General features: G+C 39.7%; 1 protein-coding gene across 2 annotated transcripts in view; it reads right to left on the reverse strand.

Moving 5' to 3' along the window:
- Positions 1-206: 206 nt before the first annotated feature.
- inpp5b (inositol polyphosphate-5-phosphatase B) overlaps positions 207-23,236 on the reverse strand; it is a 31,126-nt gene continuing 8,096 nt past the window's right edge. For both annotated transcript variants that reach the window (XM_061820592.1, XM_061820593.1), the window contains 17 exons: positions 21,961-22,042; positions 16,293-16,463; positions 13,856-13,957; positions 13,515-13,629; positions 12,614-12,730; positions 12,351-12,538; positions 12,109-12,220; positions 11,932-12,041; positions 11,585-11,720; positions 8,630-8,740; positions 8,327-8,492; positions 7,548-7,783; positions 6,283-6,390; positions 6,082-6,166; positions 5,217-5,344; positions 5,006-5,117; positions 207-762 (listed from right to left, as the gene is read on the reverse strand). In XM_061820592.1, coding sequence (XP_061676576.1) covers positions 653-762; positions 5,006-5,117; positions 5,217-5,344; positions 6,082-6,166; positions 6,283-6,390; positions 7,548-7,783; positions 8,327-8,492; positions 8,630-8,740; positions 11,585-11,720; positions 11,932-12,041; positions 12,109-12,220; positions 12,351-12,538; positions 12,614-12,730; positions 13,515-13,629; positions 13,856-13,957; positions 16,293-16,463; positions 21,961-22,042 — 2,189 coding nt within the window. In that variant the 3' untranslated portion in view covers positions 207-652. The remainder of the gene's footprint in view (positions 763-5,005; positions 5,118-5,216; positions 5,345-6,081; positions 6,167-6,282; positions 6,391-7,547; positions 7,784-8,326; positions 8,493-8,629; positions 8,741-11,584; positions 11,721-11,931; positions 12,042-12,108; positions 12,221-12,350; positions 12,539-12,613; positions 12,731-13,514; positions 13,630-13,855; positions 13,958-16,292; positions 16,464-21,960; positions 22,043-23,236) is intronic.

Consider the following 23,236-nt stretch of genomic DNA (forward strand, 5'->3'; position numbering starts at 1 on the left):
GCAGGCTGGATCTGGACCCCGGGCTTTGAATTTGACACCTGTGCTTTAACATAAGGATGTCGATTTTTAATGCAACGCCACCAGTGGGAACAAAGGTCAAGGGCATTCAATGTTGGTTTTTGGCCTTGCCGCTTACCTATAGATTTTAAATTATCATTCTAAAAGTACACAACAAAAAATGCTAAAAATGAAAACCATGTCACATATTGATTTTAAATTATAAATACATTTCATTTTTTAATCATAAACATTTGTTTGTCACAAGATATGCAATTTATTAAAACATTTACAGTCGAGATCATATTAGTACTAATATTTTGTTTTGTCACCGATAACACCAAGATGTGATAAACAGAGTTTAATGTGCCAAGGATAAAAAAGAAACAGTACTTTTCCAACAACTTTTTATGTACAAAACAATTATACTATAGATCAGAAACATTAAAATATATTTTAAATAAAAAGAGGCTTAACAATAAACAAAATCCACAGATTGGAAACATATCATATAGTCTGTCATACGGACTGTATACTACACTTTTTTTTAATGCATCTGAAGACAACAAGAAAATGTGCAAAATTAAGAACAGTTAATTTCAAATATAGGACAATAGCTTTCTTCGTTTAGTGTTTTATTTAAATGTGGTCCTGTCTAGTTTGAGCCCTGGCCTAAGAAGTGCTGAAAGAACTCCCGTGCCTTCCTTTTCTCCGCAAGGTCCTGCTTGGTTGGCGACCGCAGGAACAATGAGGCAAAGATGGTGGCTGCAGATGGAAATACAAGTGAATTACGACAAATATGATCATATTGGAGATAAGCTTTAGAAATGTAGATGACCTGATTTATGGGTTCTCGGCAGAAAAACGTCTGGAACTCAGCAATGCTTGGAAGATTTTAATTCCCGTTTCATGTGTTTTGAGAGAGCCAATATTACAGCCCAAATACTAGAAAAAGTTGGTTAGCCCAAATATGTCCTGCTTACCTGAAACACTTTAAAAACAATAATTACATATACAGTAATTATTAAAACGTAGAATGTGGGAAATGAAATTGGAATGGTTTGAATCAGTTCAGAAATGTGGTAGGAGGTGAACTCTTTGAGTTTTTATACTGTGTAAACGTGGGACATTGGAGAATGTAAAAAAAACGGTTCTGCACATCTTGAATGAGTTGAAGTTTGAATGGTTTAAAATCAGTTAAGAAATGTTTTACAGTGATAATGTGAGAATTTGGGAAACTTGATGTGAAATCTAAAGACATTTGACAGTTTACCCTTGCGGAGAACCAACCCAGAAAACGCGTATTGATGGTTTATTTCTGCTTACTCAAAATATATAAAAAAAAAAATACAAACAAAATAACGCTAATTCAATCTAATTATAATGCCGTATATATATTCACATTCTGGTCTAATCCTTATCCATTGTGAAAAGCAGGAGTCCACTGAATTGAGTTTAATCCTAGAACACATTTTATGTCAGTTTAAAAACTATGTTCTCATTTTTTTTAATTAAACAGTCTATTGTAAATTTTGTGGTAGTTGAACCCACAACAGATTATTTATTTGTTTTAAAAAATTTATTCAATTCAGTTTGGTCCTGGAAAATATAAGTTTATGTGCATGAAAAAGTAATTTTGCTTAGATTATTCTGAACACACGAGCAGTTTGACCCTAAAGCAGCTACTTTTGAGTTCCATCATTTTCTGTGGCAAAAATCAAATCCAGGCGAGAGCCACCAGAGAAGTTGCAATGAATAGAGATGAAAGTGGACTTTCGTGAAAATTCCTGAAAATACAAATGCGAGCACTATGAGGGTTCGGGGGATGCATGCCCTCCCAGGAAATTTTTGACAAAATAGATGGCTGTGGTGCATTCTGGCAATATCTGTTAACAAAAATTTAGACAAAAATTGAAGGTAAAATTTCCAAGTCCTGACCAAAAAAAAAAAAATTGGGCAGAAGTTCCCCAAAGGCCAAGCCCAGATATTTTTGCCCCCCATCCCCCTACCACTGGATGACACAAAATCACATTTGTCATTAAAATATGCCATCTTATCTCAAGACAAATGAATTACGTGGGACTGTCATCCCTATAAACATTCTAAAATAGATATTGTAATGAAAAATACATAACAGTATTCACTTCAATGTCTATACAAAAAAAAAAAGGAAGCGGAGAGCGCGTCATCCATGCACAAAGTTGCGCAATTGACTGTCCTTTGACATCCAAGTGGTTGCCATATTAGTCGCGTTCTCTGTCCTTGATGTCATCGTCACTTCCGCTGTTGAAAACGCGCAGTGCCTGCTACTATGGAAACCGAACAACAGAGATATTCGGATTTTCCGACCCCCCTTCTGACACCGAAGCTCTTTTCGAAAAGGACAACACCACACAACTGTGTGAAGTTACCGGGGCAATATTACTCTATTGTTTCGAGCTCTCAGGGCAATATTACACTATTGTTTCGAGCCATATTCAGATTATATCCGATCACGGCCAAACTACATCCTGTCCGATCCACTTCCGCGGCGGAGATGAGCCATCGCGGCTCATCGCAGCCAGCCGGTGTGGCTTATGAGAGACGAGCGGTGTTGCTTTAGGGGGGTGCTCACAGTCTAGCCGGGGCGCTTTATGCGCGCACGCGACTGAGTAACGCATTCTCAGCTGGGATCTTTGCAAAGCCCGACGCGCAGCCTTCGCAGAAGCTGTGACCGCCGAATGCAGCGCCTCAGCCGGTGTGGCTGAGTTTTGGTGTGGCTGAGTTTTGGCGCCTGTGGTGGCATATAAGGAGGAGGTGGAGCCGAGCAATGCTGCTTTTAGGGGTATGTTCAAAGTCGCCGCAGTACGCGATGAACACTATTGAGATGAGGCTAAGTGAGACACTGTTGGCTGGGCGACGCGCACATCGACACATTTCATACGTGTATCTTTTGTTACGTTATGAAAGAGACCGATTACGTGGTCCGCCCCAAACTATTGTTTTTTTTTTAGTAGCTGTATGCGCACATCAACACATTTCATACGCGGATCTTTTGCTACGTTATGAGAGAGACCGATTACGTGGTCTGCCCCAAACTATAATTTTTTTTTAGTAGCTGTATACACACCTACCTGTTATTTGGAACCCACGAAGCTCTCGTCCTCTGCACCCGTGCAATCCATTTTTAACAACGAACAGGGTCTCTTTCAAACTTACGAATTCTCCCGAGTGTTCAAGCAATGTCCAGCAATGCAATGAGCCGGCATTTTGGCTAACATGAAGGAACAACGAGCTACCTTTCCGGAGGTAAAACTAATGGAAACAAACGAGTCCATGAGGGGGCGCCACTGTCCTTTACATCACTTCTGCGTTTTCCCGAAAAAAATCCCTGAGAGGATTTTCATTGCGGGAATTACAAAAAGCTTTACACGTAAAAATCATGTTTTGTGGTGAAAAAACACATGGGACCATATTGGCTGTGGGTTTTCCATTAATAATATACAAAAAAATCATCCGTTTGACAACACTTGACCTTTAAGTGAACTATTCAGCAAAAAGACATCTAAAATTGCCCTTTTCCCCACATTATATTTATTATAGTATAGATATAGAATATACACGAAAATATATCCTAGAATTTCTACACCGTACAGAAAAACATGTTAAAGAAGTTGATCTGTAGTAATTACTATTAATGTTTTTTTACGTCGCGTTGTACTGATACACTCGACCACATTGCTCCCTATCTTAGATATAGATCTAGTCATACTAATAGTATAATCAGTTGCCTTTAATATATATATATATATATATATATATATATATATATATATATATATATATATACACACACACACACACCACACACACACACACACACCACACACACACACACACACACACACCACACACACACACTCACATTTGAAAAATGTACGGGTGTGGTCAGTCATGCTCGCAGATAAAGTTGAGGGTGTGATTAGGGTTGGCCTTAAAATAACTTACTGGATTGATATAACATAACTGTAAATTAAAAAGAAAATAAAAAAAATACATAACTAAAATAGAAACTAAAACTTCAAACGCAGAAATGATCGTTTCCAATTTCAACTGATATTGGTAGAACATGATATAATAAAGGTTTTTAAAATTTTTCATCAATAAAAATTCTTGATCTGACAAACTTTATCGGAATAAAAGTTAAATGCACTGGCCTGTCACGGTCTCTACTCGCAATGTTTTGAAAATGCTAAAAGTTTAGTTCAACATAATCGGCGTTAGTGGCAACAAGCTAGCGATACATTTGAACAAACATTCCTGTCGGCAATCATGACGTATTGTTGTGGGGGGGGCACGCACCACGGGACTGCCGTAAATAGGAAGCCGGCTTGCTAGAACGCGCCCTTATGTTCATGCGCTCGACGTATTGGCCACACCTCAATCAAGCGACGAGGTGGATGATAGTCTAATGTTGTTGTTGTTGTGTTTTTCTTTTACGAAGTCACATTGCCTCGCGATCGACGCAATGAGCACCGCTGGTGTAACTGAATTTCCAATGAGATGGCTCATGAAGTTGATGACTTTCGACGTAAATCCGCTTGCATTATGTGAAGCAGTTCTGAACATGCGCTTTCGTACATGCTCAGTATAGTTAACTTGCATTTCCTGTTTCCGGGTGAATACTGGTTGTTTTGGAGCAGGGTCGTTTAGTTAACAACGTTTATGAAATAAACACAAAAATTATTGTCAAGACCACACAAAATAAGCGACATCTTGAGAGAATGCGAGGGGCGTTACTGTTACTAGTGTTAGTGTCTCAACGTGGCTACGCTCGTGAAAGTAAAACAACGAACTCAAATGCATGTTCGTTAAATGTTGTCAACTAGTAACCGGATTAATTTTAGGCAATTTTTCCTCAATTTTCCGGAGCAATTTTCATTAAAATTTAAAAATCCGGAGGACTTTCATCACTGGTTGTAATAAAAAAAAAAAAAAAAAAAAAGACTAAAAATCTTTCATGTCTTACCTGCAATGGTAACATCTAATCGATTGCTTGCAGAATGTTTCAGCAGCTCCCGCAGAAAGGCGGCTAGATAATTAAAAACATTTCGATGGCACTGTGGTAGCATGGAAATTATCTTGAAAACAGATGAGGGAACAAAAAAAAAACACCTCAGATTTATTACAACCAATGTCAAGGATTTGTAAATTACAAAAGGCAGGCCGAGAGATAATACCTTCTCACACTGAATGGCATCAGAGCAACATTCAAGGCACTGCTGGTAGAAAGAGTAGGGAATCACTGGTTCTGGGAGGGCATCCAGGAAGAGAAGCAGGGCCTCTGCTACCGAGTGGTTACTGCCAGCTACACATCATTACAATGTCAAGGATGGATCGTTTCAAAATAAATATCAAACAGGAGTGTGGAACCGTTTTGCGGGCCATTTGGTACCAGGTCGCCCATCCGTCATTGTCCCCCCCCCCACACACACACATGAAGACAAATGTTTGGCGTGAACCCAAGGGTCAATCCATGGTAACTTGTGTCCGTCAGGCCCCACACCAAAACAAACGATTTGCTCCCACGCCTCCCCACCCCCATAGTGTTGGCAAATGGATTTACATTCTAATAAAATGGAATATAATTGCCCATTATGTAGTACTTGGACCATCCTGGGTCGGTAAAATTTTTTAATTTACACGCCTTTCCATTATGAAGATCTATCATAAACTGATTGTGGACCAGGACTGAACAGTGATTAAAAAAATGCACCAGTTAAATGTTGCATCTTTAAACATAATACTACCTCAGTCTCTTTAGTTTATGCTAGCATGTTATTTCGGATAGCATTCTATTCTAGCGAAAACAATTGATAAATTGATATTGATAAATTGGTGAAGCTCAGTTCCTATTCCTCATGAATAGCAGAAGGCATGTGACAATGTAATGTAACAATCAATTGAAGGGTTAATTGTGTATCCATAATTATATGAGGTGAAAGTATTTACATGGTTTTAACATTCGTAACAACCCTTTGGGGTAAACCAAAACTACGATGTGGGCGATGATGTAAATGACTCTATTACCCAATTAAAGGATACAGAGAGAATCCGCCACGCCAGTGTCAAGGCAGTCCCGTATTTCTGCAAATTCGCTCCGGAGTCCAGGTTGCTGAAATATGTCTTCCTGTAAAGACAACCATTACTTCTTTAGCTATCATCTTCTCACTCTAGGCAAAGTAAACAAAAGCAAAAAAAAATAAAATGTTTCAAAATTAATGCTCAACAATCAGATTATTGGACCTGTTTGATTGCATTGCGAAATAAGTGATCCACCATCATCCAGAGTTCTTTAGGAATGTCGAGAGGTTTTTCGATGCTTCCAGTGTTTTCATTCACGGATGTCGCCATCTGTTAATTCAGCACAAACAGAAGCAGTGTAAAGTTCCCATATTTTGGCTATTCAGCCCTCATAGAGTTGATTCCCTTACATGAGTTTAATATAAAAGTGTCAATGTCACCCCCCCCCAAAAAAAAAAATAAAAACACCTTGGTTTTGTCACATGACTGTCCACAAAAGGAAGTTCTGATAGCTATTTCTGCTTGACCCCGTTTTCTATCCGGTTTGTTTATATTTGGCTAAGACTGCCTCTGACTACTTTTCTCTCAGAAGAAGACCCATTTGTGAGAGCACACATGTTATATTGACTGGGCTGGCTCGGGAGAGGAATGGGAAGGCAAAGATCTCTCCTAGGGATGTAGTGCTTTCAGAACAAGATTTTATTGCAGTATTCTGGTATAGTGCAATTGTGAAAGAGCAAATTTGGCTTGTATTCTGATCCGCGCATTAAATGTCATCTTCTCTCAGGGATCTTGTCTTTCTCATATTTTTTAATAACTGTATTGGCCGTCAGATACTGCATTTAATATACTCAGAATCAGAATCACATTTAGTGGCCAAGTATCTAAATAATACACAAGGAATTTGTCTCCTGTAGTTGGAGCCGCCCTATTACGATGTAAAGGTTGAGTATGAGAGAAGACAGTCAATTGACAGAGAACTTTTTTATAACTTACACTTGTGCAAAGGATGCACAGTCTTCCAACATTTAGAGCAGTTCGAATGCCAATTAGGGCGTTAGTCCAGCGCAATGACCATTGTGCAAAGGGTGTCAAGACTTCAAGGACTGTATGCAGTTTAAAGTGACAAGTTGTGCGATAGTCTGGGACCATGTCAATTTTGCAAATGTTGCAGATACTCCTTAATTAATTGAGCAAGTGTAGCAGATGTTACTCGGGTACGAGAGGCAAGTATTGGTCAACAACAGATGTGCAGATGTGCAGTGTGGTCAGACTAACACAGTCACACACAGTCAGTACACAAATAATCTATAACAAGAAATACTACTAAAGTGGTTCCTCTACTTACAAGATTATTTCATTCCAGAAGTCACTTCGTGACGTCAATTTTTTGTAAGTAGAAGCACTTTTTACATGTAAATAGCCTAATCCCAGCCCAGATTCAGATCCCAAATATATACAAGCATGGGGGAAAAAAAGGCACCCACCAGTTGATGGAGGGTATCCTGAGCCATGTCCTGGATAGGCTCCCTCAGCCGACACAATACGTGGATGGGGGTGCCATAGCAACTGGGCAGATAGGTTCCCGTCACTGAGACGAAGTAATCTTTGCCGCGCTCCAGGTGGAGGACCAAGATGTCTTCAATCTCTTGCTTGCCAGAATTTAAGTCAGGCGCTGTGGCGCGGTTCACGAAAACCTCAAGGTCGATGTCCACAGAAGTGCCTAGAATTGGTGAAAGGAACATCAGGGGCAGATCTGGCTAGGACCTGGTGGCGAGCCAGCACTGGGAGGAAAAATTATGTAAACCCTTTGGAATTTCTTAAATTTCTGGATAAATGGTCATAAGATGTAGTCTCATTATCTCAATCACAAGAACAAAAAAATATAGCTCAATATAACAGCAGACATTACAGGTTTTTGTATATCAATTAAAAATAACGTAAATGTTCACAGCGCGAGGAGGAAAAAGTAAGTGAACCACCCCTCGGCTTTGGATTCTGAAAGAGCTAGTCAGAATCCCCCAAACAATGTAGTTATAGTCTGTACATGCCTTAATTATTCCTTTATTTTATAGATGCCCATCATACACATATTGACTGGATGAGAGACCTTAAAATTACCTCTGGTCTCACCCTAACAATTTTCTGACTCCGCCACTGCCTTCAAGGTCACACATGGTAAAAAAAAAAACAAAAAACAACAATACAGCTCCATAATGAAGTTTGTAATGTTTTTATAATTCAAGTCACATCAAGCGCGGCTCACCCTGAGCGATGAAGCCTTTGGGGGGATTGGCGGTGAGCCAAGGCTTGGAGTATGTGGCCTCGTTTGGCTTCCGGATGAATTCAAATTGACACGGCACCTGGCCGTCATTGACGAGGCTCAGCGTCCTGGCTTGGTGCTCCATGTATTTTACATTCTCAAAGTGAAACTAAGAGAGTGAAAGTGAGAGCAAAAGAGAGACATACAGAGAGAAAGACAAACAAAGAGCACGACAGTCATCATGATGAATAACGCCTTTACTTCAACAGTTGCAGTTGATGTTCGGAGGTGGGTGTCTAACGTTACCTCTCGTTTGGACAAGGTTACGGATGGTATGCACTCGTTCTCCATTTTGTCTAAATTGCGAACAATCTCTTCAAAAGTTTTCTTGTAGGATTCAGCATTAATTCTCTTGATCTGTACACAAGATACAATGAGAAAATTACAATTATACAATACTATTCATTTGATCCAATTTATCATTTCCTTCTTATAGAACAGCATTTCTCAAACTTTTTATTAAGTGATGCATTGAAATTAATATTCTTGGCCATAAATGAAAACTGAAAAGGAGCAAACCAAAGTTGAAAACGGAAAACCCAAATATGGAACATTACACATCTTTTAACACAAATCATGTATATATTTATAAGCAGTCACTGTGATTTGGCGGGCGCATATGCGCCCATGCTCCATCGTACTCGCAAATCTGCACAGCCAAGCACGAAAAGTCACGTGCGTAAAATTTGTTACTAGTCGAAATACATAGATATTGAAAGACGTAACTTATTTTGTGTAGTCTTGACATTAATTTATTATTTATAATTATTTCATAAACTTTGGTAACTGATCTTAAACAATCAGTATTCACCAGGAAACAGGAAACACAAGTTAACCGTACTCAGCATGTTCGGAAGTTATGCCAAAAGCATATGTTCGTAGCTTCTTCACGTACTAGTTCTAATGGTAGACTAGTCAGTCCATACATCTAAATGTGAACGGTCATTTTCTCCCACAGTAACGCATTATCTTGAAGTTGAAAACTTTTCCCCTCTACATGCATTAGGAAGATATACAGTAGGTCATCTTCTGCTAGCTTTCATCAATGAATTGACAATAAATACAGCTGTGAATTTCGCTAGATTATGACAATACATCACAATTGGCGACAGGAATGTTTGTTACAATGCATCACTAGCTTGTTCCCACTAACGCCGATTATGTTGAACTAAACTTTCAGCATTTTCAAAACATTGTGGGTACAGACCATTCGTGCTTATTCCTTGACAGGCGAGAGCATTTAAATTTTCTTCAGATTAAGTTTGTCAGAACAAGAATGTTTATTGCTGAAAAATTTTAAATACAGTTTTATATCACGTTCTACTACTATCAGTTGAAATAGGAAATTATCATTTCTGAGTTTGAAATTTTTGTTTTCCATTTTCCTTATGTCTTTGTTTATTTGATTTTTTAAATTTACAGTTATATTAATCCAGTAAATTATTTTAAGATCTTGAGATTCCATCCCTAATCACACCCGCAATATTATCTGCAGGCATTACTGACCAGACCCGTACATTTTTCAAATATGAATGACTCCATAAGCAAGTATAATCTGACCATGCAAAAACTTTCATGTTTTCCAATTACAGAGCAATAAGGTGTGTGTATTAATATGCCAATAAGCATTTCAAATGATTCTGGTGAAGTCACATGGGTCACAGGATTGATGCAGATTGATCCACCGGACATTAAATGCTCATCACTTTAAGTTAAGTAAGTTTCTGTTACAATACTTTTAAAGCTGGAATCCTCAACTTTTGGCGAATATCAATCTTTTGATCTGAAAACCCACATCTTCAATATAACAAAGGAACTGACTTTGCCGTTCCAATACTTTTGGAGGGGACTTGTAGCTCTCCAATTGCCACCATTATGACCAACATTGAAATACAGTTACGTATTATGCCAAAGAAATCACCCAAAACAAGCAAAGGCTTTATTCCTAAAAAGTATAGTACAGTGGAGCCTTGATTAATAGACCCAAAAACACGAGCCTTCAGAATTAAGGACAGAACCATAGTGTTCAGTTGGAACTCCAAATGCACCCTTGCAAAGGACAAAGGACAAAGTCCATTCGTGTCAGAATTGACTGCTGCCGTTTACTGGGGCAATCAACAGAGACTGGTACCCGTATTTCTAAGAATAGACACTGTTGTTTTTTTGAGATGCTCGTCATGTACACGTCTCTCAAACATCCGCTTTTGCTAAAGAGAACCAAAATTGTCTTTTTCCTTACTTCTTTAGTTTTGTGGAGGGTGCACCACAGCTGAAAATGCTGTGTATCCTCACTTATTCAATAATTTTTTGGGGAAAAAATTAAAACTAAAAATTCCAATGCAAATACACTAGCCATCAATTATCCGCAGATGTTTGCTAGTCACAGTCCCTATCTCTGGCAGATAGCGGGGGTCCTCTGTATACAGTTGTTTCTCATCAACATCAAGTTGCGGTATCAAATGGCTCTGTCCCTCCCACAAACGCTTATACAAACAGTTAATTCCATGCGCTGCACCGGCACGTTTGTCCAGTAGCACCCAGACGACATCAGGTGATCACAAAAGGTTGGTAAGGTGCAAAACAGTCGGAAGAGATAAGAGTGAATGTTGCTTGCTGAGTCATTTACTGACACTCCAATTCAAGTTCACCGTAAAACTAAACAGATGAAAGAATTACAGCTTTTGCATGCTCAAAATACATCAGACTTTGTTTCATTTTTATTTTCCATAAAAATTGAAAGCTCAAAGCTAACAAAATGAATGAAAAACACCTTGTATACCACTAGATGGAGCCCGTGTACCACCCACTGAGAATCACTGTTCTAGAATTTCGTGCATGTTAAAAAAGGAAGGAACAGACCCAACAGGCAGCTCTTCTATGTACGTACGGCAGCCAACCATTTTGTAAAAATCCTCTACTATTAATGAAAGTAATTAAGATAAAGTAGTTAAAAACTGCAAAACTAAGCAGGTCATACAATGTGGAAGTAATTAAAAAAAAGAATGTTACACTATTCATAAATCTTTGTAGAAGTCAACAAAGTGTTTTTAAATGAGAACACCATTAACTCCACACCCACTGCAGGCGTTACTTGACAGTCACTCAGAGTCAGTCTAAAAACACTAACAATGAGCGAGGGGGACTAAGTTGAACTTGGTGTCGCTATTTTGCACGATGACTACAAATAAAGAGGCTACATACCCCAATCATGAGCATGGAACTGACAGGTTTGTGGTCGCTGGTCTTCAGTGTCATATGACTCTGGTAATGCTGCTGACTGATGTGCTTCCCTCGCCACAGAATACGGTCGCACCATGCAGGTACTCGACATTTTTCACTAAATGCACAGATAACACATTTTAACTCTTGATTCTTGAAAAAAATGATAGGGACATGATAGACTGAGTTAGGATTGGAAAATGGATGGATGGATTTATAATCTAAAACAAAAGAAAATCCTCCTGACCCAAATATCAGATTGATCAAATATATTGATTAATCACACAGCGATGCGTAAGTGTTGTAAAGCACAGCTCATTTGACATTACCTTGTATCCCAGGTGTCGGAACCGGTGTCGTATTTGTAGGTGGGCTGGAAATCAATCTCCCCCTCCACGAACCCAACGAACACTGCCTCCTCGTCAATTTGCCTCTTGAGCTGCGGATGAACGCAGCCAGTGAGCATCAATTGCCAGGTGAAAATGGCAATTTTGTAAGAAGATTACCTGATCATACGTATGCAGCATCTCAAAGTCCTTCTTGCTGATGAGATCCTTAACATTGCTGACATCAAGGTCACTGATCCTGTAGTTAAGGTCGCCGATCCATAAGACCACACTGGTCAAGCATAAAATAAACAAAGGAGGTTCGATATTCAGTGACAAAACATTAAAAACAATGGTAAACCAGTAGGCTTTAGGAATTACTGTTGTCACAGTGGTCTGAAAGACTACTAAGATTGTCATACTCGTGCTTCATGATGGTCAGCGGTGCCTGTGTAGGGTCCATCTGGCGAAATTGGAGGCGGCTGCAAATATCTTTGTAGTCCTGATTGCGCCTCTCATACTCTTCCACGTGTGCTGCCAGGTGTGAGTTGATCACGCAGATGTCAGAATTATGAAAGCGAAAGCGGAGGCCCACTGCACCTTTGTTTCCCTGCCACCACAGTTGATTGAAGTCAGAACCAGCTCAGAATACAACCAGTCACGAATCAGTGGAATCCATCCATACCATCCTCCCCATAATGCCAGTTCCCACTGACTCTACCTCCACATCTGAAATGAACTCGGCGTGCTCCTTCTTTACATAGAAGAGCAGCATAATGCCCACCAGCCGTACCAACTTCACCTGTGACAAATTTAAAGCAGATGTTATGGAAAATTGGTAAGTTAAAGAAAAATCTACTGTGACATATAACCGAGTAACTGAGATTCAGTTGAGATAAATCCAATAAAACATTGCTAGATTTAGGGTGTGGGGGTGAGATAGTTACTACGAGGGATTGGGGGAAAAAAAGAAAACGAAAAAAAACACCACAAAACATAGTGACAGACTCAACACTGATTTGCCACTTATTACATTTCATGTCCTAGTTCTGTCCAGCTAAAAAGACCTGCACGTGGCATTTGCATGAGACTGGACTACTGCTACAGGTGTAAAACATTTTAGTAAACAGTGGTGTTGAGAGTCAATTTTGTGTTGGCTCGTGTCTACGCACAATTAACTGGTGTATGGCCAGACTAATATTGACACCAATGTGCCTCAATGCAGTCACTCACATTTGAAAAATGTACAGGTGTGGTCGGTCACGCCCGCAGATATAAAGTTGCGGGTGTGTCTTCTGTTTGTAATTATGAGTGTACCCCTTTAAGAGCAGAGGGGGTGGTGTCAGGTAAACTAGGAAGTAGAAGTAGGCTGAGCAGCAACACGTGTGCTTCAGTGTAAAAAAAAAAAAAAACATGAAGAGGAAACTGGTAATCTAAAGTCAGCAACTGTAGAAAAAGGAAGCAGATAAAAGAAAAAGAAAACGAGCATTCCCATCAAATTATCGACATTATAAACTACTTGTATGTAGTAATAATCAGAGATCTTGTAAAATGTTATTAGGGAAGAAAAAAGGTGAATTTCTTACTAAGGCATACTTCGCATCAGGATGCAAGGCGTCAGACACGGCCTTTGTCCACTCCAACTCTTTGGGAGTGTCGTTGAAGAAGAAAGCCTCTTTGCTGAGGTCAAGCTCCTGGAAACTAGCATCCCCCGCGCCACCCAAAAATAAATAAATAAAAAGGGACAATATATGACAGTTTTTCACACAGTACATTCAAACTTTTACAATCTTCCACTAGAAAGATCTAAAATGTATGCAGGATGAGTGGGTGCTCATCTTAAAAGGAATTCCGTGTTCACCCACCCGCCCTCTGAGCAACGTCAGGATGGCTGTGGGATGCAAATGTTTCTGATGTTCGTACCTACCCCACACAGTACATGTCAGGAGGGTCGAGCGTGCAGCTCAGCCATGGACAGAGGCTTTCTTTCGGTGTCTGCCCATTAACATTGTACGTGCCCAGGAAAAAGCTGTAAGGAAAGAAGAGGGAGCTGGGAGGACTCATCCAGTACAGTTTGAAAACACAATGCTATGGTTAAACTCCTTCAAGTGGATCATTCTCAAGCTATAATAATACTGACTATCTAAGCAGGCAGCATGGTGGACTAATGGCTAGCAGTGTCATAGTTCCACTCTTTGTGGTTCAAATGTCAGGTCTTCCCGTGTGGAGTTTTCATTGTTCTGCCTGTGCTTTGTGTGGGTTTTCTCCTACTTCCTCCCACATTCCCAAAAACATGCATTCATGTTAAATTTATTTTAGACTCCAAATACTCCATATGTCTGAATGTATGAGTGCCCATTTGTGTAGATGTGACCAATAATTGGCTGGCGTCAATTCCAGGGTCTAAGTCACATGTCACCCAAATTCAGTAGGGATAGATTGCTACTCTAAAGAGGATAATTGCTCTAGAACATTCATCGCTCCATTTCTTGTAGTTACAAGATATATATACAGTATGTTGAAGACTTTTGAACTCTTTTTTTAAATACCACCTGAAAAAAAATGAAGCCCGAGCTTGCGATGGAATTACAATTATGAGTGGTCATTTCCTTGTAGACAAGTTGACGAGTGAAGCAGTGTTTAAGACAGCTCCTCAGTCGCCACATATTTACCTCCATATAGTTCACATAAACCGAGGCACCATTGAGCTAAAGATGATATAATATACAGTGAATAAAATAAGTATTTGAACACCTTGCTATATTCGAAGTTCTCAAACTTAGAAATCATGGAGCGGTCTGAAATTTTCATCGTAGGTACATGTCCACTGGGAGAGAGATAATCTAAAACGAAAAATCCAGAAATCACAATGTATGATTTTTTTAATGATTTATTTGTGTGATACATCCGCAAATAAGCATTTTAACACCTGAGAAAACCCATGACAATATTTGGTACAGTAGCCTTTGTTTGCAATTAAAAAGTTCTGAGGTTTACTGTAGTTGTTCACCAGGTTTGCACACACTGAAGGAGGGATTTTGGCCCACTCCTCCACACAGATCTTCTCTAGATCAGACAGGTTTCTGGGCTGTCGCTAAGAAACACAGAGTTTCAACTCCTTCCAAAGATTTTCTATTGGGTTTAGGTCTGGAGACTGGGTAGGCCACGCCAGAACGTTGATATGCTTCTTACGGAGCCACTCCTTGGTTTTCCTGGCTGTGTGCTTCGGGTCATTCTCATGTTGAAAGACTCAGCCACGACCCATCTTCAATGCTCTGACTGAGGGAAAGAGGTTGTTCCCCAAAATCTCACAATACATGGCCGCGGTCATCCTCTCCTTAATACAGTGCAGTCGTTCTGTCCCATGTGCAGAAAAACACCTCCAAAGCATGATGCTACCACCCCCATGCTTCACAGTAGGGATGGTGTTCTTGGGATGGAACTAACTCATCATTCGTCTTCCTCCAAACACGATTCAAGGAATTATGACCAAAAAGTTCCATTTTGGTCTCGTCTGACTACAACACTTTCTCCCATGACTCCTCTGTATAATCCAAATGGTCATTGGCAAACTTAAGACTGGTCTTGACATGTGCTGGTTTAAGCAGGAGAACCTTGCCATGCATGATTTTAACCATGACGTCTTCGTGTATTTCCAATAATCACCTTGGAAACGGTGGTCCCAGCTCTTTTCCGGTCATTGACCAAGTTCTGTCATGGAGTCCTGTGTTGATTCCTCACCTTTCTAAGGATCGTTGAGACCCAACAAGATGATATCTTGCATGGGGCTCCACTCCAATTGAGATTGACCGTCATGTTTAACTTCTTCCATTTTCTAATGATTGCTCCAACAGTGGACCTTTTTTCACCCAGCTGCTTGGCAATTTCTCTGTAGCACTTTCCAGCTGTGTGGGGTTGTACAATTTCGTCTCTGGTGTCTTTGGACAGCTCTTTGGTCTTGGCCATGTTACAAGTTTGAGTCTAACTCTTTGTATGGGGTGGACAGGTGTCTTTATGCAGCTAATGACCTCACACAGGTGCATCTGATTCAGGTTGAGACACGGATTGGAGGTGGACTTTTAAAGGCGGACTTACAAGTCTTTGAGGGTCAGAATAGTAGCGATAGACAGGTGTTCAAATACTTATTTGCAGGGGTATCACACCAAAAAATCATTAAAAAAATCATACATTGTGATTTCTGGATTTTTCTTTTTACATTATCTCTCATAGTGGACATGCACCCATGGTGAAAATTTCAGACCCCTCCGTGATTTCTAAGTGGGAGAACTTGCAATATAGCAGGGTGTTCAAATACTTAAATGCAATAGAATTGAGATATCGATTCGGACGATGGTGAAACGTACCTGAAATGCTCTCTATATATGTACAGGTCCTCGTTCTTTAGCAGCTCGCACCTGATGAGGTTATCTCGTAAACCGAACTGCGGCATGGCTAGAATGTGAGATTTGTTGGACACCATGTGGCTGGAGGAGCGCACCAGGTCATCCCGCTCTTCCCGGCTGGAGATGCCCTGACTGCAGCAAGTGGTGCGAGTAAGTGAGAGAGTGAGAGTGAGAGAGAGAGAGAGTGAGAGTGAGAGAGAGAGAGAGAGTGAGAGAGAGAGAGAGAGAGGAGAGAGAGAGAGAGAGAGAGAGAGAGAGAGAGAGAGAGAGAGAGAGAGAGAGAGAGAGATATGAACATGGTATCGGTTAGCTGAGCTGGCACGAAGCAAGACACTATTACATAATTGTGTCATGCTGGTTCATGTCCTGATACAACACAGCTATCCTCTCATAATACTTCAACATTAAATATTTGAAACTGTGGTACTGCATAACTGTGTGTTGTTGAACATGTGGTGAATAGGACTTTACAAAAATGTAGGTTGGTTATCGTAATAGATCTTTTAAACATAATTTGGGACAACATATCTAGAATAATCCTGACAAAAACAAGCTAATTTTGTGCAACATCACTTGACTATGCCTGAAAGGCTGTACCAAAAATGCACAGGCTAGGTTTGAGGGAAGACTTTTACCTCAGGGTTTTTATTTGCATTTGAAATAGGACTCGTTGGTATTTTTGGATGTGGGTGTAATTTTGTTAGTTTTTGAATGGTTTGAGTAGTATTCAACTCAACATACCGGTTTTTGCTCTTGAATAAAAGAATTGACTGTTCAACAAAATAAAACTCGGTCAACTCACAAATCTGTTTAAATGTCTTGATTTTGAATGATGATGATGTATAACTATTACTTTGCGCTTATAACCATTTAAAACAAAACAATACTTATTTTTGCTTGAATATGATACTACCATCAATTTCAGACACGTGGCACCACTCAAAGTGCTTTCCATGATTAAGAGCATTTTAAAAAATTGAGAAAAACCTTATAAAATTTAAAACAAAGAACAAAATAAGAGTACAATTCAAACAGAGTACAGTATAAGAGATATTTAAGGTGGAAATGCTCTAAAAAGCAAAAGAAAAAAAACAAGTTTTTAACCTGGACTTAAAACATTTACACTTGTGTCTAATGTCACTTCTGTTGGCAACTAATTCCATTCGTGTGCAGCAAAATAGTTAAATTCTGCTTCAACATGTTCTGATCAGATTCGGTGCCCCAATATTTGACCCGAGTCTGTCGATCTCAGAGCCCTACTGGTCAGAAACACCATATTCTTAAAATCAAACTGATGGAATTTCCGTGTGAGAGGTGACCATGTCTATGATTTGACCTTGAATGCGGGTTTGGCTCTTAATATGTTGAGAGAGGTGTCTAGTGTCTGTGTCTAGTATAGCAGCGAGTTCTTCAGATTTTTTTCCCCCGGTACTGTCAACATGACTGTTTAAGTCTGCCGTTTTGACAAAATTGTTGTAGTCAGTCAAGTCAGTGCAAATATCTGACAGCAGTTTTTAAAACCCCCATATATTTTCTATTGCATCTTGGAGGTCTAGAAATCATGAAAACAATAACCTTTAGGTCAACTAAAAAACAGACATATTCAAGAGCTGAATTTATTCAGTATAATTTTTTTACACATCATAATGTCTTGCAACTGTGATGAAAATGTTTTATTTTGACCAAATATTGTTCAAAACAAACTTTTCTTAAACATGGCATGTTTCACAAATATAAAACTTTAGAAAATTTGCCGTTGCTGACGTTTTCACATCTGACTGCATGTCCTAACTTGACACCATTTTTATAAAAGGAAAATTTTTCCATTATAATTAATTTTTGTGTTTTTATTTTTTTTTTCAAAATTCAGCTTTTTTTTATTGAGTTTTTCAGAATACGTTTGTTTTTGTTATTTTTTTCAAATACTCTTCATTTTGGTTCAGTGCATAATAATGCATCTAATGTTGCAGTAAATGCATCACAACGTACGTAAAACCTTTCACGAGACACATGCAAAGTAGTGTTGAGAACCAAGTACTTATTTGACCGGATAGCAATTCGTAAAGCCATGAGATAAGGTAACAGACTCCATAATTGGTAAAACAGCCGCCTTGTGTCCTGAGATACTCTGTGGACGGGATATTCCAAAGCTTAGGTATGCGTTGCCTGGGGCTTTAAAGTGTTCATCACTTAAAACGAGCACAAGAGCTCACACTCTCAACCAAAAACAGCAGCAGGAAGACTTCTTTATACTCATGCGGGCAGCGAACACGCTGACGTCACTCCCACACACGCTGTTTTTAAAATGTACTTCAGTTCTTCTCCAAATTGGGGTGTCGCTATGGCTGGTATTGGCTTAGACACCGCAGGGTGGCATTTCCTCTGCAATTGAGGGCCAATTTCGGAAGCTATCTTTACATTGCGGAACAAGGAACAAAGCAACAACAATGACAACCGCGGAACAGTGCCTGGTAGATCACATGGCCTTAGATGACCAGATGATGCATTTAATTATATTGGAAAATTGATCAAGAAGACGGTAGCGTAGGTGTGCCATATTTTAAAATGAGGGTATTGAGGAATCAAGGGGAAAACGGAGTTTGCCATCACAGCATGTGACTAAAATGGACCAATCACAAGAAACAAAGTTTGCGGCATTCTGCACACACCGAGAAATTGTGTTGTGTATGTGTCAAGTCTTGCATAAGGGCCACACAGCCCAATTCGTGGGTCACATGACTGCCACCCGTACGCACGAGTAGAGGGCCCTGTAGGCAATACTGACACAACTAGTTTAACTGCATTTCTCTGCAGCGTCACTATTTCAACTTCAAATAACTTTACAGTAGTTCTCCTACTTTCATGGTCAGAGCGATAACAACATAGTGTTCACGGACCCTCCATTTTCCGTAGCCGTTGTAAACTTTGAACCCAAGGTAACACACCTAATATCAAGTCGGTGGGGAAACGTGTGGTGCAGAATGTAAACATGTAGACAATATGGCAAAAGTGGGTACATTCCAGCAAATGCCTTGGGCTACATATCCCAGCAATCTAATGGTTTTTCTCAAGCCCGTTCAGTACACTTATATGATCCAGTGTTGGTACTTTCTGACTCCAAGAAAGAAGAAACTAAAGAGACAGCCAGTCATGTCTCAAAGCCAATCGGCAGTCAAGTCAAGATGGCCAAAATGATTTAAAAGTTCAAAAAGTCAGTCAGCACTCAGCAAGCAAGGGAAATTTTTAATTTAGGAAAAAAATAAATAAATAAGCAGGTAGAAATGCAAATGCCAGATTGTTTCTTCAGATGCTCACCAATTGTAAAATCAAACTGTGACCGGACAGCTGACTTGATACTTAAAAATGTCGTCACCCGTGTTTACCTTAATGTATCTTTACATGGTGGACATGGTTCGTATTCAGAAGGTAAGGCTGGTGAAAGGGTATTGTTGTCACAGTATCAGGGCATTTTTTACAAATATGATGGACATTCCTAAAAATAATGTTAGTGATACGAATGACACCTTATTGAAAAACCTGGTGAACGACCAAAAACACAGCAATTCTTTTATCAGGCCCAAATTTTTTAATATTTCATTTTATACCGAGTACCTGAATCATCCCTTTATGCCATGCACACAGATGTAAAATTGCTGACTCTGTAGATTGATTTATTAACTTGGGGTATTTTATACGGAAGGTTGGAAAATTTCAACACAAACATTTGTACACAACATGGTACATTTTAAGCTGTACCTCGATTGGGGAAATAGTACATTAGCAGCTTCAGGGAAACCCATTTCTGCTGGTGGTGTAATAGTCACACTTAAACGGTGCAGGTAACAACAAGCTAAGCAAGTCTGGCATGTAAATAGACTGGATAAAAGCAGTCAAACAGATGGTAATAGGACACAGCATTTGGGCACATGAGCCTAAAATTATTCACTCTTTCCAGTGTAATCGCATTTGAGCAAGGTGGAGTGGCTAATAGAGAAGCAGAAAATAAAACTCTACCATATTGTTACCACAGGAGAACTGAAACAGACAAATTTATTCGTCTTTGACAGGGACACTGGATTCATCATCATCAGATGATAAAGATGATGTCGGTGTCTTGAGTTCGGTGTGCCGTATAAAACACTTGAGACAGCAACAATTTCAACACAAAATAGCAAGACAAGTGAGTGACCCATGTTAAGTCTCCTCCCCCGCAAAACTTTAGACTTGTGTCACTTCAACATAGTTCCTTGAAAACAAGACAGTGCTTTTGGCACCATATTTTAGCATCTGAAGGCATTTTGTGGAGCACAAAGGCAGCAAAAGGTAACTTTTTCACCAAGTAAGGAGAAATTTGTGGATAGGTAAATTCACAAGGACTGGATCAACAATAAGAAAACAGTATCCCGCATTGTATATCACACTGCGGTCATGGACACTACATAGGGACTGAATTCTGTTTCCAAAACTTAGGCTGATCATCTAGGAGGGGCTCACTATCGAGCCGCTGCTCCTCCGCATTGAGGTGAGCCGGATGAAGTGGTTGGGACATCTCATCCAGATGCCATGCCTCCTGGTGAGGTGTTCCGGTGTGACGGTCTAAGCGCTCCTCTGTGCTGAAAAGTCTCCTTGGGATTAATGCACATGCGTTACTAACAGGGGAACTCTGGGTGCGTTGCAGATGCTTACTGGGAAATCGCTCGGTCTCATAGTTCCCCTTCTTTTACATAGAGGGAGCTAACATACGTTGTATCCTAACCCTAACTTTAAAACAAAAGTTGATAAAAAGATATACACATTTTTGTACGTTGAAATGGCATATGTTGAAGCATGGATGGGGATGTTTCAGACTGGCCAGAAGTTTACAAAATATGTGCGCATGTGCATTAATCACAAGGAGACTTTTTAGCACCGGGAGCGGTCAGACCGTCACACCAGGCACGTTCCAGTGGAAAAGAGACCCCGGGGACGGCCCAGGACAAGCTGGAGAGACTCTCTGCTGGCCTGGGAACCCCTTGGGATCCCTTTGTAAGAGCTGAATGAAGTGGCTGAGGAAAAGAAAGTCTGGGTATCCCTAAAGCTACTCCCTCCGTAACCTGACCTGGAAAAGCGGAAGAAGCTGGATGGATGGATGGATGGATGGATGGATGGATGGAGACTTATTGGCGATATCAAATGAAAAAAATGTCAGCAAGACAGTCAGCGTGCTGCCTTATGTTGCGTGACAACGCAGTCTTACAACATCTTTTCATTTTGTGCCATTTCTAACCCTGAAAGGAAGTATGTTTGGACCAATAACACATTTTTATTGAGTGTTTACCACTAACCTTTTTGTTCCTTTTTATGGTAATACATGACATATAGACATTTCTGATTCTGATCGAAGTTTGATAAACAGTCAGTCCTGTTTAATTCTCTGAGTGTGCCAATAAAATGACCCTCATGCTGTTTTTGAGCATAAGCTAATGAATGTGATTGGACACTTAATTCAATGCCATGACATTGTTTCTTTTCTTTACCGGAAAACAGACAGCCTTTCAGGAAATCAAATGTTCTTCAATAGAACTCCTTTCCATCACTGGGTACAAAAACTGGTTATGTAAGGGGATTACTGCACGTCTAAATGCTGTACCTCTCTGTGGTGGAGTTGTGCGTCGTGCTGTTGGAGCCTTTCATGTGTTCCAAGCTTCGTTTTTTCTTGTCTGTTGATTTCTCTGTGGGTGAAAAAAAAAAGATTAAAAAAAAAAACAGGATTGATAAAATCGACCAAAGAGCTTGTGGGCATTGTTGAACAACCAGCCACAGCATTAGGTATCCCTGTATCGATGATTGAATGCAGAATTTAATAATAAATGTTAAATGAACAATCTGACAGTGTTCATCAAAATTGTCATTAACTTTACAAAGGCTTGTTGATTATGCAGAGCTAATGAACATTATTCAGGTGTGCCTAATGTAGTGTTTTGTGTGTGGTAAGGCATCCTAATAGGTGTGAGGGAGACAGCATCGTTCCTGTCTCAACACAGCTGACTCCTGAAAGACAGAGCCTGATCTTTCAGACAGTAAATTAAGCTGATATGAGAGCTTAAGGTTCAGAACACACATAACATAGCAATCGTTCTCCACTGTTAGCTTACAGTGTCTTGTAAAATGACTAGGAAAAAAAGAGAAATTATGCAAAACATTTTCTGTGTTAACCAAGTCCAGCATGTATGTGTGAAAGAGGAAGGCCAAAAAAGAGGAGCTTCTCTAAGGCTGAAATAACCGTCGCCGCACAGTGAAATTAGGTGTTTATGTACTTAACTCCAAAACATAGGTACAATTTTACCAAATGCCGTACTGATCTTTATCACTTTATTTCTATGTCAAAATAAAGGTGGACCTCCTCCTACTTGTATTTTTCTGTGGAACTTGCCATCAGCTATTTGCTGGAAAATCTCGTGTTTGTGTTTCTGTGGTTTTTCTATAACGCTCCAAGATGCCACAAGATAGCGCAAAAGCTCTAAAAGTAGTAAGTGTTTAAAAACCAAAAATGTTGAAATACATCTCGACTGAGGAACAAACATCTTTATTTATTGGGGAGGAGCAAAGTGCAGCCTGGTTGTTACTGCCCACAAGTGCATGTACATGTACATGCACAGTTGCAATTTTTGGAATTCAAATAATCTGTACACCATTTATTTGTATTTAAGGGTAATGTTAGTGTGTATTACATTTAAGTTTAGTCTTGTAACAGATGGTGGTATATTTAGGGATTAAACCATTAATATAGGTAATTAAAAAACACTGACGGGGGAGGGTGACACACTGTTTTTACATTTTCGTGGCAGGGTTTTGTTGCGTTTGTCCAACATGAAAATATCAGTCCAACGCTGTGGTGACTTTAGCTCTCCCACAATGTTTGTAAA

The sequence above is a fragment of the Syngnathoides biaculeatus genome, chromosome 5 (assembly GCF_019802595.1).
Source record: "Syngnathoides biaculeatus isolate LvHL_M chromosome 5, ASM1980259v1, whole genome shotgun sequence".
Classification (NCBI taxonomy): Eukaryota; Metazoa; Chordata; class Actinopteri; order Syngnathiformes; family Syngnathidae; genus Syngnathoides; species Syngnathoides biaculeatus.